At 45.8% G+C, this 14,670-nt stretch overlaps 1 protein-coding gene across 1 annotated transcript; it reads left to right on the top strand.

The window, feature by feature from the left end:
- Positions 1–3,030: 3,030 nt before the first annotated feature.
- On the top strand, positions 3,031–13,087 carry TMEM207 (transmembrane protein 207). Its single transcript, XM_075033152.1, has 6 exons — positions 3,031–3,037; positions 8,991–9,091; positions 10,905–10,942; positions 11,331–11,375; positions 11,821–11,963; positions 12,942–13,087. Exons 1-6 carry the CDS (start codon positions 3,031–3,033, stop codon positions 13,085–13,087), a joined length of 480 nt encoding a protein of 159 aa, XP_074889253.1.
- Positions 13,088–14,670: the final 1,583 nt, after the last annotated feature.

Raw genomic sequence — 14,670 nt, 5'->3', positions numbered from 1 at the left:
TTTATTTTATATAGCTGCTTGGGCATTTGTCTGTCTTGGGATTAATGGTGATGATGTAATTTAGATTCTGTAACAACTTGAGATGGATGTATTTACAGAGTTATTAGTCTAGCCACATACAGGCAGCTTTGCTTTAATTGAATTTAGTGCCGAGGAAAGGAAGAACTTGGTAAAAGAAAGTCCTTCTCCACCTGCCTTGAGAATAAAGGTCCAACCGAGGCAGGACCAGCACACTTTGCCTTTATTGCCAGTGCAGGCAGAGTAACCGCAGGTGGGATGCCAGAGGAGCGATGTCTGGGTATGCAGTCACGGCCTGCACAGAGCAGGAGGGAGGTTTCCTGCCTTGCGGTGCCCATCCCAGGGCTTGAGCTGAATGGCAAAGACTTAGGAAGCAGCCCAAGGGGAGCTTGTAGCCCACCTGGCAAGTCCATACTGGAAATGTATTTGTTTGCATCACCTAATCTCCTAAAGAAACAGGGTAGCGTGATCATATGGCCGATGGACTAATGTCCATCCATCTCATTCCTGTGGCTCCACAAACTGCTGACTATTTTTAGTCTGATTTGAATCATCTCAAATCAACCCGAACATAACAGTGACTTCCTACAAATTTAGGAAAAAATAGCTGATCAGTAGAAAAGAGAGAAGTGATGTTGGGACAATGTGAGTCTGGGGCTGTCAAGCTGAGACCTTGAGTGGGAAATGACCATCTCCCTAACCAGGACCAGCTTCTCAGCTTTACCCAGTGCAGCAGAAATGCCAGCCTCCTTGCTGCCTCACTCAAAGCCTGGCCACCCTCTCTTTTTTCTCACTGTGTTGGCAGGAGATTTGTGAGTACATCACCATGTGCCATTTCAAGCTTCATTTGAATAAGCGTCCCATATAATAGACTTTTATAGCTCTCTTTTTGTGAATTCTAAATTAACGCAGCTAATTAAAATGTTCCAAAGTTTTATGTAAATAACTAATTAGCATTTGAGAAGGAATAGTAAATTCACAGATGGTTGTGCTCCATTCAGGGCCCACTATGCTCTCACTGGCCGTAGACAGTGCAGTGTTGGGCCCCTGCTGCAACACCCTTCCCGGCAGGAACGGAGTGCCCGGGTTTCACCCCGAGGACACCCCAGCACCATCCACCCTGCCTGCAGGCAGTGGGGACTCTGAGTCTTGCAGGATTAGGCTCATTCTTTCTGTCCCTGACACGAGGGCTTGCAAGAGTAAGGAAAGCATGAAAGCATGGATGAGAACCTCAAGGAAGATGAGGTCTGCGCACAGGAGATGAGGTGGGTGTCTGAGCTGTGATTTTCAGTGTTTGTACTGGTGTTGCTCTGTTGCTCCAAGGACATTCCTCTAGAAAACCTTCCTCAGGGATACCTTTTAGGTGTGCAAGCTACAATACTTAACACAGTTGAATCTCAGCACTCCTGGGTTCCAGCCCCAGCACTGCCACCGAGACCCTGGAAGACTCTGTTCTGTCACTCAAACACTGTGCCCAGGCATCACAAGAGGCAATGTAAGCTAAATATTTTCTTCATCTCTCATAGGATTGTGGCTAACTGATGTCTGTAGCACACTGGGGAGACTCAGAGAGGTGGTACAGGATTAATAACTTGTAAGAATGGGGAGGTTTAAAAAATAGATCCATATCTAATGCTGATTACCACCCAAGTGGAAGTGAGAAGAGTGTCACTTCTCTGACATCCAGACTTTCATGCATATCAGGAGCCTTACAGTTATACAGCCCTTAGCACTCTGCACACCTAAGTGCTGTTACAGCACCATAAATATCCCCTGCAAATACAAGGAAAGAGTTTTCGGAAGTGGCCAGCTGCAGTTTGTTTGCTTTAGAATAGGGAGATTATCATCAGAGTAAATGGGGGGAAAGATCATTTCCCTCTCCCGTTGAATAAATCCTACATAACCACCCTCACCTGTTTTAAGGGCAGTTCTGAGTGTTTGCACCTTTTGCTTCCAGAGCTGCAAAGACCTGTGGGAGATGGAGGGATTATAAAAACCTGCTTCAGGGTAAGGTAAAATTTTCTGGTGAATTTGAGCTGGACCTCTAGGGAAGGGAGATGAGCTTGGGAAGATTCAGGTTGCTAGGACAATGGTGCTTAGCCAGAGAGAAATTGAGGGAGCAGAAGCAGGAGTCAGTGGGGAAATCAAAGGGTGAGTTTTAAGGGACAGGTTAAAAGAAAGAAATGTGCAGAGCCTGGCTGTTTGAATGTGTTAAATTTAAAAACAGGACCGTGTTCTTCAGACATATTACTAGGCAAAGATATAAAACTGGGAGCTTAAGTGAAACAGTAAAGCTGGTGGGGGATTTGCAAAAGGGAGAAAGGGCTATGCCAAGCATGCCTCTTGCGTGGCCTTATTTGCAATCCCTGTCTGCCCTGGAAGAATCCCCTATCTCTCTCTCTGTCTGTTCATACATGCAGCAAACTTCTGCAGAGCAGGGAGGTAGATGCAAGCTCTCCATCTGGTCTTCCAGCCAGCGTTTCTCACCCTGGCACCAGCCTGGAGAGGAGGTGAGGTGAGCTGAGCTAGGTGGCCAGAGGGCATCCTAGCTGTGCTGCAGGGCTCTGGAGGCTGGTGTGGAGGGGGAGTAAACCCAGGGGAGCCTCCTTGTCTTTTCCCTACCCTGATCCCACCTCTGCTGCTGCAGTATGCTTGGGGAGCACAAGGCAGGTGGGTGCACAGCATCTCACCCCAAGCAGCAAGTCGCCATGTTCCCAGGCAGAGCATTTGACTTTTTACCTGTCACAAGAGGAAAGTTAGAGAGCAGCCTGCTGATGCTGTTTTTCTTGAATCCATAAACGCTGATACGAGCACTCCCTAATTCTGGGTGCGTGGGCAGTTGGCTGCAGCCTGTCCTGAGCTGACTGCCTGCAAGAAATGAGGGTCTGAAATAACTGCTCTTGCCTGCCTGGAGCCCAGGTGGGCTGGGGGTGCTTGGCAGAGTACAGGCTGCACCTGAGGCTCCCAACAATTCAAAATAAACACATAAAGGGCAACTGGCAAGAACTCAACATGCAAGGTAAGGCTACAAGCAATCAACTGTGGCAATGGTCAATAGGTATTTGGAAAATCTGAGGAGGCCTTAGGCTGAAATGTTAGCAGGTGTCTTCACTTAAGGGCACAGCACATCAAGCCTTTGGTACCTGGGGTCTGGGTGTTGCAGGAGGCACCAAGAGGCACGTGTGTGTCCGTGTACCCGTGTGGCCCCTCTTGCAGAGGTAACCCCCAGACCACGGGGTTTCTTGGCGAAGTAGCGCATGTGCCAGCTGATAATGACCGGCAGTGTGATGTATTTCAGCGTTCATTGCTAAGTGGTTCTGCCTGGAAAATTGACTTGAAAATGTGTTTCAGGATGTGCCAGATATTCTCATGCTAATTTCTCAGCCAAAACCTCCCATGTGGTGTCCAATGTGATATCAGTAACTCAAAGGCAGGGGAAAATGAAGCCTCTATCTGCTTTCAAGCAATTTATTCTCCTTTTGTCTTTTTACATCCAGCAGCTAAATAAATTACCGGGATTAAAATACAAAAGACATTTAATTTTTTAACTGTAATTTCTTAGCTCCTGGCAACAGAGTAACGAAAAAAGAAGTGAAATTAAGAAAAAGAATTAAAACCCAAATATAATTTCTAATGATTAAAATACAAATACAATTTTAACTGATTAAAAGTAAGAGGACCTGTTTGAGCACAAAGAAACAGCAGCAGGCTTCAGGATTCAAGTAGCCATAATCAGCTTCAATTTCACATTAAAAAACCAAAGGGGAAAATTTCTGCTGGTGATTACTTCGACTGCATTTCTGGTATACTTCATCTTTCTCTTTATTCAAGCTGCTTTTAATTTTATCAGCTTTATCCTTAATTCTGCCTTTCTGTTCCTCATGTCTTGAGGGTTATCCAGCCCTTTGAACTGATTTCTGACATGCTCTGTGGGAGGTACAGTGCCTATCTGGAGAGCTTGTGAGATAAAAGGTCTCTTACACTCTTTTTCCAGGTGGGCTGTAATACACAGAGTTTCGTGGCTATGTGGGAAGTCAAGTCAATGACAGAGCTGAGGATTTTCTCAAGTCCTAATGTCCAAGCCAGAAATCAGGGAAGCCAAACTATCATTTATTCCTCAGGTGCAGTACATCTTAAAATGTAATTCTGAGCTCTGAATTCTCCCATAGAACCAAACAACTGCTAGGCTTAGCCCAAATACTGTTAATTTGGCACTTTTTTTTAGGATCCAACTTAAGTTTTCAAAACAAAATGCAACTTGGAGGGGAAAACCCCCAAACCACTTCTCTAAATTCTTTCAGCTTCCCATTACCCCACCACAACACAGCTCTCCATAAAAGACTGCAGGCTGTTTTCTGGTTTTAATGGTGACAGCAGAGTCAGTACCAGAGTCGTCAGCATACACAAGACACTTGCTTGAAAGGTGCACTTCTCAAAGTTGCTTTTCCCTGTGAAATCCAAGCAACAAAGCTCCTGCCTAAATCCTTTCATGTATGCTCAGTATTTCAGTTGTTGCAGTATCTATTTCAGGTGTTCATTATAGGGTTGGAACAGGGGTATTTGGACAATTCATAGCAATTTCTCAACAGTTTGGTGGACTTTATACTGTGGATAGTTTAAAGTTTTGTCTTCCCATGAATGTGTGATTTAAGGATTTGAGGACTCTATGGACACCTATGTATTGAAGGCAGTTTTCTGTAGTTCTCAGTCTGGGATATACACACACATATAGGAGAAAACCCTTTCACAAATAACTAACCTAAAATAAGATTCCTTTTCCTTTGGCTTTCTGCCAGGCATAAGGCTTCACTGACCCCATTCTCTACCGGATTTTCCCCACTGATATGCCAAGACAAACAAAAGGGCTCTCTGGACCATCCGAAGTAGCGGAGGTAGCTGCAGTTGCCTCAGACCCGAGGGTGACCTGCAAAGCCTTGCTCCTGGGGAGGATGCAGTGGAACAATGTCATCCTTGTTTGCACTCATTTAAATCAGTGCCCGGAGTCTTTCCTTCCCCCTGTGCAGCACGTCCCTGCACAGGCTCACAAAGGGCTGTATTCATCAGTGAGCAGCAAGTAGTTATAATCCTTTTGAAAGACAACAGGCTGTGCCAGCTCTACCGAGGCTTGTTTTAAAGAGTTCATCCTTCCTTGCTCACGCAAGCCTGGGACTGCCTCGGCTGACTCCTGTACATGCAGATGGGTTTGAGGGTCCAAGGACCAACTGGAGCGGTTTCCATGGGGTGGGAAAGGACTCTCTGGGTCAGCAAGTCCTGCTGAAGTGGTTATATCCCCTGTGGGAGCTGGATGACTTCCATCCCAGGAACTGTTTGGTTTCATGCCCACACTCCTCCCACAGACAAGCTGCTGTACAACCTCAGTGCTCCGGATGGGGTGAACCTTCTTTGCGTTTCCAGTCTCAATTTATTTGTGGACAGTTTGCTCCCATTTGTTCCCATGCCAGAACTGTCCATTAGCTTAAATAGCTCTCCCCAGCGTTGCATTTATTCATCTCGGTGTGTTTGTAGGGAGCAAGCAGCTCCTTGCAGCTTTCATTTTGTGAGGGTGAGACCAAAGCTGCTTTAGTTCTCCTGTTGCAGAGAGGCAACATTTGGTCCTCAATCCTCCCTGTTACTGTTCTCTTTGGCTAAACTCAATTTACCTGCCGTGAGTCTTCCCAGGACAGGCCAGGAGGGATGATTGCAGCCTGGCTGAGCCCAGACACCAAGGATACAGCTGCAAAAGTAAAGACTGAGCCAGCCACGGTGGTGAAGTTGAGTAGGGAGGGGAGAGCTCCCAGTGGACTTAGGCTGGAGGAAAAATTGATTGTTGTAGTGCTGTGAAAACACTGCAACATCAAAAAGCCAACACATGCTTAATTAACTCTTGTCAGTCAACCTTAACGTAGAGAGCAGGGCTGCCCTGCCTTTCCTTGTCTCCCTTCCACATCACATCTCTGTGTTCTCCATCCTGTCCTATGTCCTTCCCTGTGTCTGTCCCACCTCTCCTGCTGCCACTCTCCTTTCTTGCTTGCTTTCTGGAAAAGTCTTCCACAGTCCCATTGTGGACTGTACTGGGAGGCTGGTCAGAGCTTAGCAAGGTGATTGCTTTCCCAAAAGTCATCCTCAGCAGCCACCAAATGCTCTGAAGGCAGCTGAGGAAGAGCTTTAAACAGGCTTAAACATCTATCTGTGTTTATGAGCTGCCAGGGGCTCTGTGTGGGCTCCTGTTTGCCAGTAAATTCCCTCCCACTCTTACCAGAATCCAGAGGTCCCCAGGGTGTTCCCTGAAACTTTGGTTCAAACCAAAAGCATGACTGAAAATTATTGTATGATGCTCAAGACAGCAAAGGCCATCACTTCTAGTGCACATACACACAAGAATGAGATCAGTTCCTGAAATTCAGACCCCTAATCCAACCTCGGCCCCATTGGACTTGGCAATTTAAATCAGCTTCTCCCAAATTCCTCCTGCCTCCTAGTCTTGCATCCCCTCTCATGAAGCCCAGCAAGAGCCAGCCCCCAGCGGAGGTGGTTTCTGTGACAACTCTAAAAGTCACCCTTTGGGTGATCCTAGAGCTGCACATCTTCCTCCCAAGACCAGGCACTTTAAGCAAAGAGATAATGGACAATCATAAATTGCTGTATGTTGCAGTAGTTCCTGTTGCTGCCTGGGAGATGCATTTGTCACCTAGCAACGACATAAGATGACGAGGAAATAACAGATTTTTAATCTAATGGCCGTGAGTTAACATCTATCAGAAAGCAGCTTCCCAAGTCAACTGACGAGGTGGGTATAATTGATTGAGGGGGCAAGAGATACAAAACTTTTCATCAGTAAGTGGACAAGGAGGAGGGAGCAGGTGTTACCTTTCATGTATGTGTGTATATATATATGTATATGTGTGTGCATATATCTCCTTGTGGGGGGAATGACAAAAAGCCTAGAAAAATCCCTCAGACTGGAGATAACCATTGGACACAGAGCTACCCAGAAGACGAGTCTCTCGGTATTGCCAAACCCCGAAGGCAGCAGCGTTGCAGTAGGTGGGAAGTGGGCAGGAGGGGTCGCAGCCCACCGTGGGTTTTGGTGCAGAGCTCCTCTCTGCTTCTGGTGTCGGGTCCTGGCTGCCTTAGACCAAGTGCTGGGGCTTTCTATGACATTCATGTATTCAAGCTGCTCAGCAGATCACAGACAGGGAGAGTTTTCCTGCTGAAGCACCAGCTCTTTTCAGTATTGGGATCGTGCCTGAAGCAAAAGACAGGGCTGTTTGTGAACCCCCTCTTAGTCAACTCTCTCCCCTCTTGAATTGTTACCAAGAATACAGGAACAGACTCCACAAATTGCCACCACAACTTGAAACCTCTGTATGGGAGCAACCAGCAGAAAACTTCAAAGTTTGCCTTGAGATCAGGAAGCTGAGCAGTGGTAGAATACAATTCTTCCCCTTTTCTTCTAGAAATAGACCCAGAACAAAAGCCATGTGTTATTTTTCAGTACCAGGAACTCATTGTGGTACCTGCCCCCTGAAATACTGGGGATGATCCATTTGGTAGCTCTAAATTGGAAGTACCCTGGCTGCTAGCATGAGGGAAGTAATGGTGAAAGGAAGAAATCTGAAATTAGTTCCTTGATGGATGATGTCTTTGAAGCCTGAAATTGTAAAAGTCACAAGGTTCCCCAGCTAGGCTGTGCACATTTTTATACTGCAGGAGCTTTTTTTTTTTTTTTTTTTTTTTAAGAAAACAGCTAAGAAATTGGTTTGGCAATTTACTGTTGAACAAAATTGAAAAGGATTGGTCTGAACCAGGACACCAACACATTCAGACCATTTATATTGTGTAGCACATACACGTAGCACCATTATGAGAGATGCTTTCTCAGAGGGCATCATTTCAGAGGCTTACCTTTAATTAGTAGTGAGCTGAAAGTAAACATTTGACAACATCAGGGTTTGGACTGGGTTTATGCAAAACTTTAACAGAAAATAACAAACTTGTGTTGAGTATGTGTATCAGAGTTGCTTAGGCTTCCTGACCTTTTAGTTGAAGCAAAGCCACAGAGGTGTATCTCAAAAGCAGCTTAGTTTTGTCAATCATTACTGAAGTAATGGCATCACAACATAATGCTTAACTTCTGGAGTGACGGCTAAACGTATTCACAGCAACACCCTTTGTGTTAAATCTGGAAGAACCGTAGTTAATGGTGCATTTCAGCCACGGGCTGTAAACTTCAGTGACAATCTATTACTGACTGCCGAACAAACCAGGATCGTCCGTTCTGCGCTGATCAGAGCTATGGTGCAAACCATCTTCCACCCCTGTTTAACTACATCATCTGGATGTATCCATTAGGATCAAATTGGTGCTTATATTGTGCAATGAAATTTTGTATCCCTTATGAGAACCATCGGGGATATATGTTCTTTCAGATGCATTTTCCTAGCAAACCAACCCCTGGCAGCTGCATAACAGCAGTAGAGGTGCTGGTGGTGGTTGTCTCGGGCTGGGAAGGCTTTCCTTCATCCGTGGTGCACGTTTGAGGTGGTAGGCACAGTGCGTAGGAGATGGTTGGAAGTAGCTCCGCTTTCTCTGTAATGCCAGAATTGCATCTGGAGGCAACATGTAATGAAAGCATGGCCTCACGATATGGTCTCCAGTGATTCTTTATTTGTAGCAGGTCCTGTTAAATACAGCCGTGGGTTAATATGGAACTAAGTTTCAGCAACAGGAATCTGTGAACAGCTATGAAAATACTGAAACAACTGCAAGGTGCTGACCTTAAACTAGTGTTCCTTTAACTTCTAGCAGCTGTTTGAGTATGTCCATGCAAACCCAAATTCGTTCCCTGGCTAGCGGTAATTTCTGAAGTGCAGGAAGCCATTGGGTAATGTGTTTTCTGGCTGAAGGCACAATGTGCAAAGAAGTTTTAAAAGCTCCAAATTACGGAGGGTAAAACACTGCTGCAAACAAAGCTCTTCCCACGTTTCTCCTGTTAGTGATGCAGAGACCTGGAGCTTTGTGTTTTGCTTCATGGACCACAGGAACTGGAGTTCTGTGTTTAACCTTCTTCCAGGTAACGAAACCTTTCACTGGGACCAGGCTGATTTTAGGGATTTTGTAGTGGGAAATGTCAACTTTTACAGAATTTAGTCATCAGCTCTTTTTATTTTGGGGGGAAGAATTTTTTGAGGACCTGCTACATTTGGGAGGATTTAATGTTCACAACAATTCCAGTTAATGCAGAGAAAACGTGACTGCCTTAATCCTTTATTCTGTCTATGGCTACTGAAATGGAAGAGCCTGGGCTGTCAGCAGCATAGGTGGATGTTTGGCTGCATTGATGGATTATTGCCTCAGAGCAGAGGCACTTTGCTGCAGTTTAACTATGCTAAGGTAGCTCTGCTGAGGTAGTTTGAAGGATGATAAGAGAGTCCAGAGGTTGTCATTCAGCCATGAAGAATACTCACGGTGCACGTAATCACAGCAATCAGCTGTCTGGTTTTGACCTGTTATTCTAATAATTAGTTGAAGTGCAAGAAAAAAAAATTAAAATATTCTGCACCAGGGTGCATGTGTGACATGGCAAATTAACTCAATTTTAAAAGGACACATCTGGAAGAGCTGAAGCTTCTGTCTTTTTCTCTACTCGTCATTTGGGTTTCAACTGCTCATGAAATTTCATAGGTAATGTTTTATATGAAAGACTTATTATACCTAAAGACTTTGGGTGAAACTAGGAACCAAAAAGCAGTGTGTGCACAGGATCAGGCGTGTTAGAGATTTGCGGGGTGATTTCTTGCTGTTTACAGTGACGCAAGCTTTGCACAACAAAATCCTTACAAAGAAGCCCTGTTTATTAGAGATGTAATATGAGATCTCTCAATTATATATATTTGATACAAATATGTGTTACAGAACAGAGCTTTCCAGTTTGGCTCAAAAAAAGTCAGAAATTTCTACGTGTTTTGGATATATGCAGAACAAAGTCCGAAGTAAAGTAATGATTCACAAATTACATGATAATAGTTTTCTCCAAGAAATAAATCTAAATTCTTCCATCTTGCTCATTCTGCATCCCAGTGTTACTGCAATTCTACACCTGATCTGAAGCTTTTTGTAGCAAAGTTGGGCAAGTGTTATAACACACCTAATGTGAATTGGCCAAAAATTGTATTGAATTTGATTCAATCATACTGATTAACCACTCCAATTACTTTTTGCCCAGATAATCTGAAACTGAGGCTAAGATCAAGACGGCGTGCAACAGTAAACTTGCTTGAGTGGAGAGTACAAAATATACCTGAAAAACAAGTTTCAGGTTCACATACTTGCAATACCTGAAACCTGACTCTGGGAATGATGCACCACACTATCCAAAAACAGGAAAATGCTGGGCAGGGCACACATTTGGTCAAAATAGCTCCAATTTACAGCTACATTCACAATTAGCTACTAGAAAATGAGCTCCAGACCAAGAATTTGGTCGTGGGACTTTTTCAGCAGACATTTCTGAATAGCAAAGCCCAGTTCTGTAAACAGGTCTCTGACACCTGCCTGTGTCTCCCTGCTCTTGCCCTTCCCTCTTTCACATCAAAAGAAACACTTTTCCCTTGGCCTAGCTTTTATCTTCAAACCGTTGAATTTATCAAGCTCTCTGTGAGGTTATCCACTGGTTTCGATACAGGTTACCTCAGACCAGAGACATGCAGAGGCGAGAGCTCAGCCCTGTGGTCTCTAGGGAGAGGTCAGGTTTTCATCCCTGCAGGGGTTGGCACCTCTAAGGCCCTTCCTCTCCCACTTCCCGCTCTAAGATCAGTAATTATACTGGTAAACTATAAAAAACCCAACACATATCTGCCCTTTCTGACTTACATGTGTGTTTTCAGTTAGCAGACTCTGAGTCGGACTGTGAGCTTGGCGAGAGGTGAGTGTGGCTCTCCGTTTTCTTACCTGTGGCTGCTCCCACCCTGGGCTCACTGGCACACTGGCACAGAAGAGGAATGAGGGCTTCCAGAAAAGAGCCGTTCAGTTTTTCTTCCAAAAGAGGAAAGGGAGACTGGCAACTCTTTGTGTTTTCAGCAAAAACGCTGTTGGTGGGTGCCAGTGTTGAAAGGCAAACCAGTTGCATGTATATTATCTCCATCTGCTCCCATCTACCCAGAGAAACTTTGAATAGGGTTCCCTTGATGAAGGAAAACTTCTCAATCCTCTACTTACTGATGATGCTTTTCTTTGTGTTGGTTGATGTGTGTTGGAGCCGGTATAGTCCCCTCACACTGGACTGCAAGTTCCTTTTATTTTTCCCTTGCTAGGTGCATTGGGCAGAGCGATGAAAACTTTAGCAGCTGGTATGTGTGGTAAGTTTCGGATCTGTTTTAGAGGGAAAAACTGGCAAATAATATTTTTGATGGATATACAGAGAGAAAGGTATTAAGAGAGACTGATAGCTAGAGAGCATTGCTCCTGGGCTGTCCCTGTGTTCTGTCTTTACCGACTAATGGGAATCATTTATCCATATCCTCCTCACTGTACGCTGACAACTGAGCTGGGCAAAACCAATGAACGATTTCAGGGAGAAACGTTTGAATTTCCAGCCAGCATTTGGCGCTGAGCACTCAGCACTGAGACATTGGTTTCCGGGGACTTTGATCATGTCCAGTACGCTGATGGGGAAACCGCAACATTTAACGGCTATTTGCAAAAGATGTTAACGAATATGTTAATTTGAAGACACGCAGCCATCTGTTGGTGCTGCCCGCAGATGGTGATGGTACCGTTCCTTCCCTGCTGCCTCTGCCTCAGGTTCCTGATGTTGTTTTTCCTGGCCTTGCTCCTGTCCTGCGGGATCTGCTGCTGCCTGCGGTGCTGGCTGAAACGGCGGAGCTGCCTCCCCCACCGACGCACCCTGGCTGTCTTTGCGCTCAGCAGCTCGGATGCCTTTTGCGGTTAGTCCTCTCCCTACCTGCTGCAAGGTCCTGCTGGCCCTGGCGGGCTTCCCGTGGGCCACCCATAGCCCAATGTGAGTGGCCAGGCTTGAGTGGGAGCCAGGCTGCAGCTGGGTGCTGTGTGTCTGGTGAACAGCGGGGTGCCCAGCTTGGGCATCTTGGGGGGATGTTCAGACCATGGACCGGAGGGCTTAAGCAAGCCACATCCACTTTTCCCCAGCGGTACCTTCAGCTGAACTCGGTGCTGTCCCTCTGTGTGTCCATGTGTCCCAAAGGTGCCTAGTCGGGGCTTGGCCACTCTAACACTGGAGGTGTGGGGGACCTTCTCCTCGGTGCTGGGGCACTCAGCAGCCCTACATACGCAGCCACAGGCACTGCCTGGGGTCAGGCAGCCCTTTCCAACGTGTGACCTGTATTTCTTACTCAGGCAAGACCCCACTGGCCTACTTGAGCCACCTCAGCAGGCAGCTCAACTGGCTGATGCACCTTGGGGTCTGTCAAAAAGTTGTCTTGGTGGGTGCTGTTCACTGCAGTAGCCACCCTCAGCACTCCCCCAGGAGCACCCAGGCTTTTGAGAACTGGGCTGTAATGAGTGTGTGTAGCACCCAGCACTGATCTGGAGTAATGCCAGCAGCATCAGCAGGCTGGGCCAGATGTCAGTCCCTCCAAGAAGAAAAAAGTTAATTCTGTCATTAGACTAAGCCCTTCCCAAAGGAAGTATTGCCTGCTTTCTGGGTAGTCATGAACAGTGTCTCCACAAGGGAGGACCCACCCCAAACCCACCCAAATTCCTCTGTTCTCACTTCTTGTATCTGGAGTTTGTGGTGAGAAGCTTTGTGATGCCATGTTTCAAAAATTACATCCATGCCTTTCTTGTTTCCAAGCAGTTTGGCAGCTCCTCCCAGGCTCACCCCTCTCACCCCCAAGCTTGCTCTTCACTCCTGTCTACTGTACAGCTATAGCTTTGCTTTTTTCCAGCAAGCGAAGTGCCTCAGTGCCCATTCGCTGGATCTCCAAGCCCCTGCATGACTGTGGAGATGTCTTCTCCTGCCCCACAGTTCAGCCTTGGGGGAACTGATTTGCCTCCATCCTATGAGGATATTATGAAGGAAAACAAGCTCTAGACACCACATGTTGGCTTTCTGCGATTCCACTTGGTTCATCAGAGATCTTCCGTTATGCTACAGTAGTGTGAGATCAAATCAGCCCTTTCCACAGGCTGGCCAAGAGACTGAAAAGCAGCACATATTTCATCTGAACCTAAAAGGGGAGGCAAAATGCAACAGAATAAATGCCAAAAGCATGTGTTGAATCTGTCACAGGAGCTCAGCTTGACATTTTGATAGGGCTCTGGATTTTGAGAAGCTCCCTCAAAGGTCTGCCTGTATTCAGGGTTTTTGGCTCAGCCTCCAGATTTATCTCTCAAATGCTGCTCGAGCTGGTGCAACCCCATGTGTTTTAGGACCGAATGTTGATAAATTACTTGGTAGTTACTTCTTAAACTTGGGCTGCCTTCTTCACTCGGCACGGTGCCAACAAACACCCTCTGGCAAAGTCATGTTGTTCTAATACATTGTAATGCAATCATGCTACTCTGCGATGAAGGATCATTTGCCACATTTAAAATATTTAGCACAGTATATCAGATTTGTCTAGTGCAAAAGGCAGAAAATTTATGGCAATGGGAGGGAAAGTAAGAGATGGGGATTAGGGGGGGAGTAGCAGTGGCAGGAGCTGGTTACAGAGCACAAAAAAAGGGAGTTTGCTCATTTGAGCTGTTCTTAATTTCATGGTGACTGTCCCCAGCTACTCTTGCCCTAACATTGCAGACCTATGGGCTTTGAATGGCCCAGGACCCACATGGCAGTTCCCACAGACATGAATTATGGGGTTAGGTATTTGGTGCTTAGCTACAGAAATTTATTAGGGTAAAGAATGCCATTTTCTTTGAGGTGACCGCTGCAGACAGGATGGGAAGAGACTTCAAGAAGACTGCCTTATACCCAAGCAGGATCAGCTCTACCTAAGCCATTCTTAGGAGGCATTAGCCTGCCTAGTTCTCAAATTACAGAGGAAAGATGCCAAATTTCCCCCTTGCTGGATTCAAGATGAAAGCAAAGATTTCCTTTGTCATGGGCAGGTCACTGAAGACTGGATTTGGCCTGCCTGACCTCTCTGCCTCTGCTCTCCCAATGGTGAGGGCTGGGACCTGCAATCAGACCCCCGCTTGGTGCAGAAGGCAAATGTCACACCTAGTACTATGCATCGTGTGCCCTGGGAGCCACGAGCTCACAGTGCAAGTGGGCAGCCGTGTCCATCCTAGCTACCCCAAAAGATTAATGGAAGCCCACAGCCTGCCTCATGGAGCAGCTCCCCACCTGTAGAGTGGGGTTAATACCAGTTCTCTTGCTCAGGAAGGAAACTGGGAAGATAAATCTACTAAAGGTTATGAAGTGCTCACATATTCTCATAATGAGGCTATATAAGTACCTTCGCTAGATAAAGAATTATAGCATATTTTGAGAGACAAATTCTCTGCCAGCACCACCACAAATTATCTCCATAAAATCTTATTTTAGAAGCAGCTTTAATGTTTGACTCTTCTGTGAAAGGAAATAAATGTTACTGTAGCAGAATGAATGTTTGTGCCAACAGGCTAAAATATTACAGGGTTTATTAATAAGGAAAATTAGCAAGTACGGACTCA

Source organism: Buteo buteo, chromosome 7 (genome assembly GCF_964188355.1).
Source record: "Buteo buteo chromosome 7, bButBut1.hap1.1, whole genome shotgun sequence".
NCBI classification, from domain to species: Eukaryota; Metazoa; Chordata; class Aves; order Accipitriformes; family Accipitridae; genus Buteo; species Buteo buteo.
The sequence above is the reverse complement of the archived record's forward strand: the minus strand, read 5'-3'. Positions and strand labels throughout refer to the sequence as shown.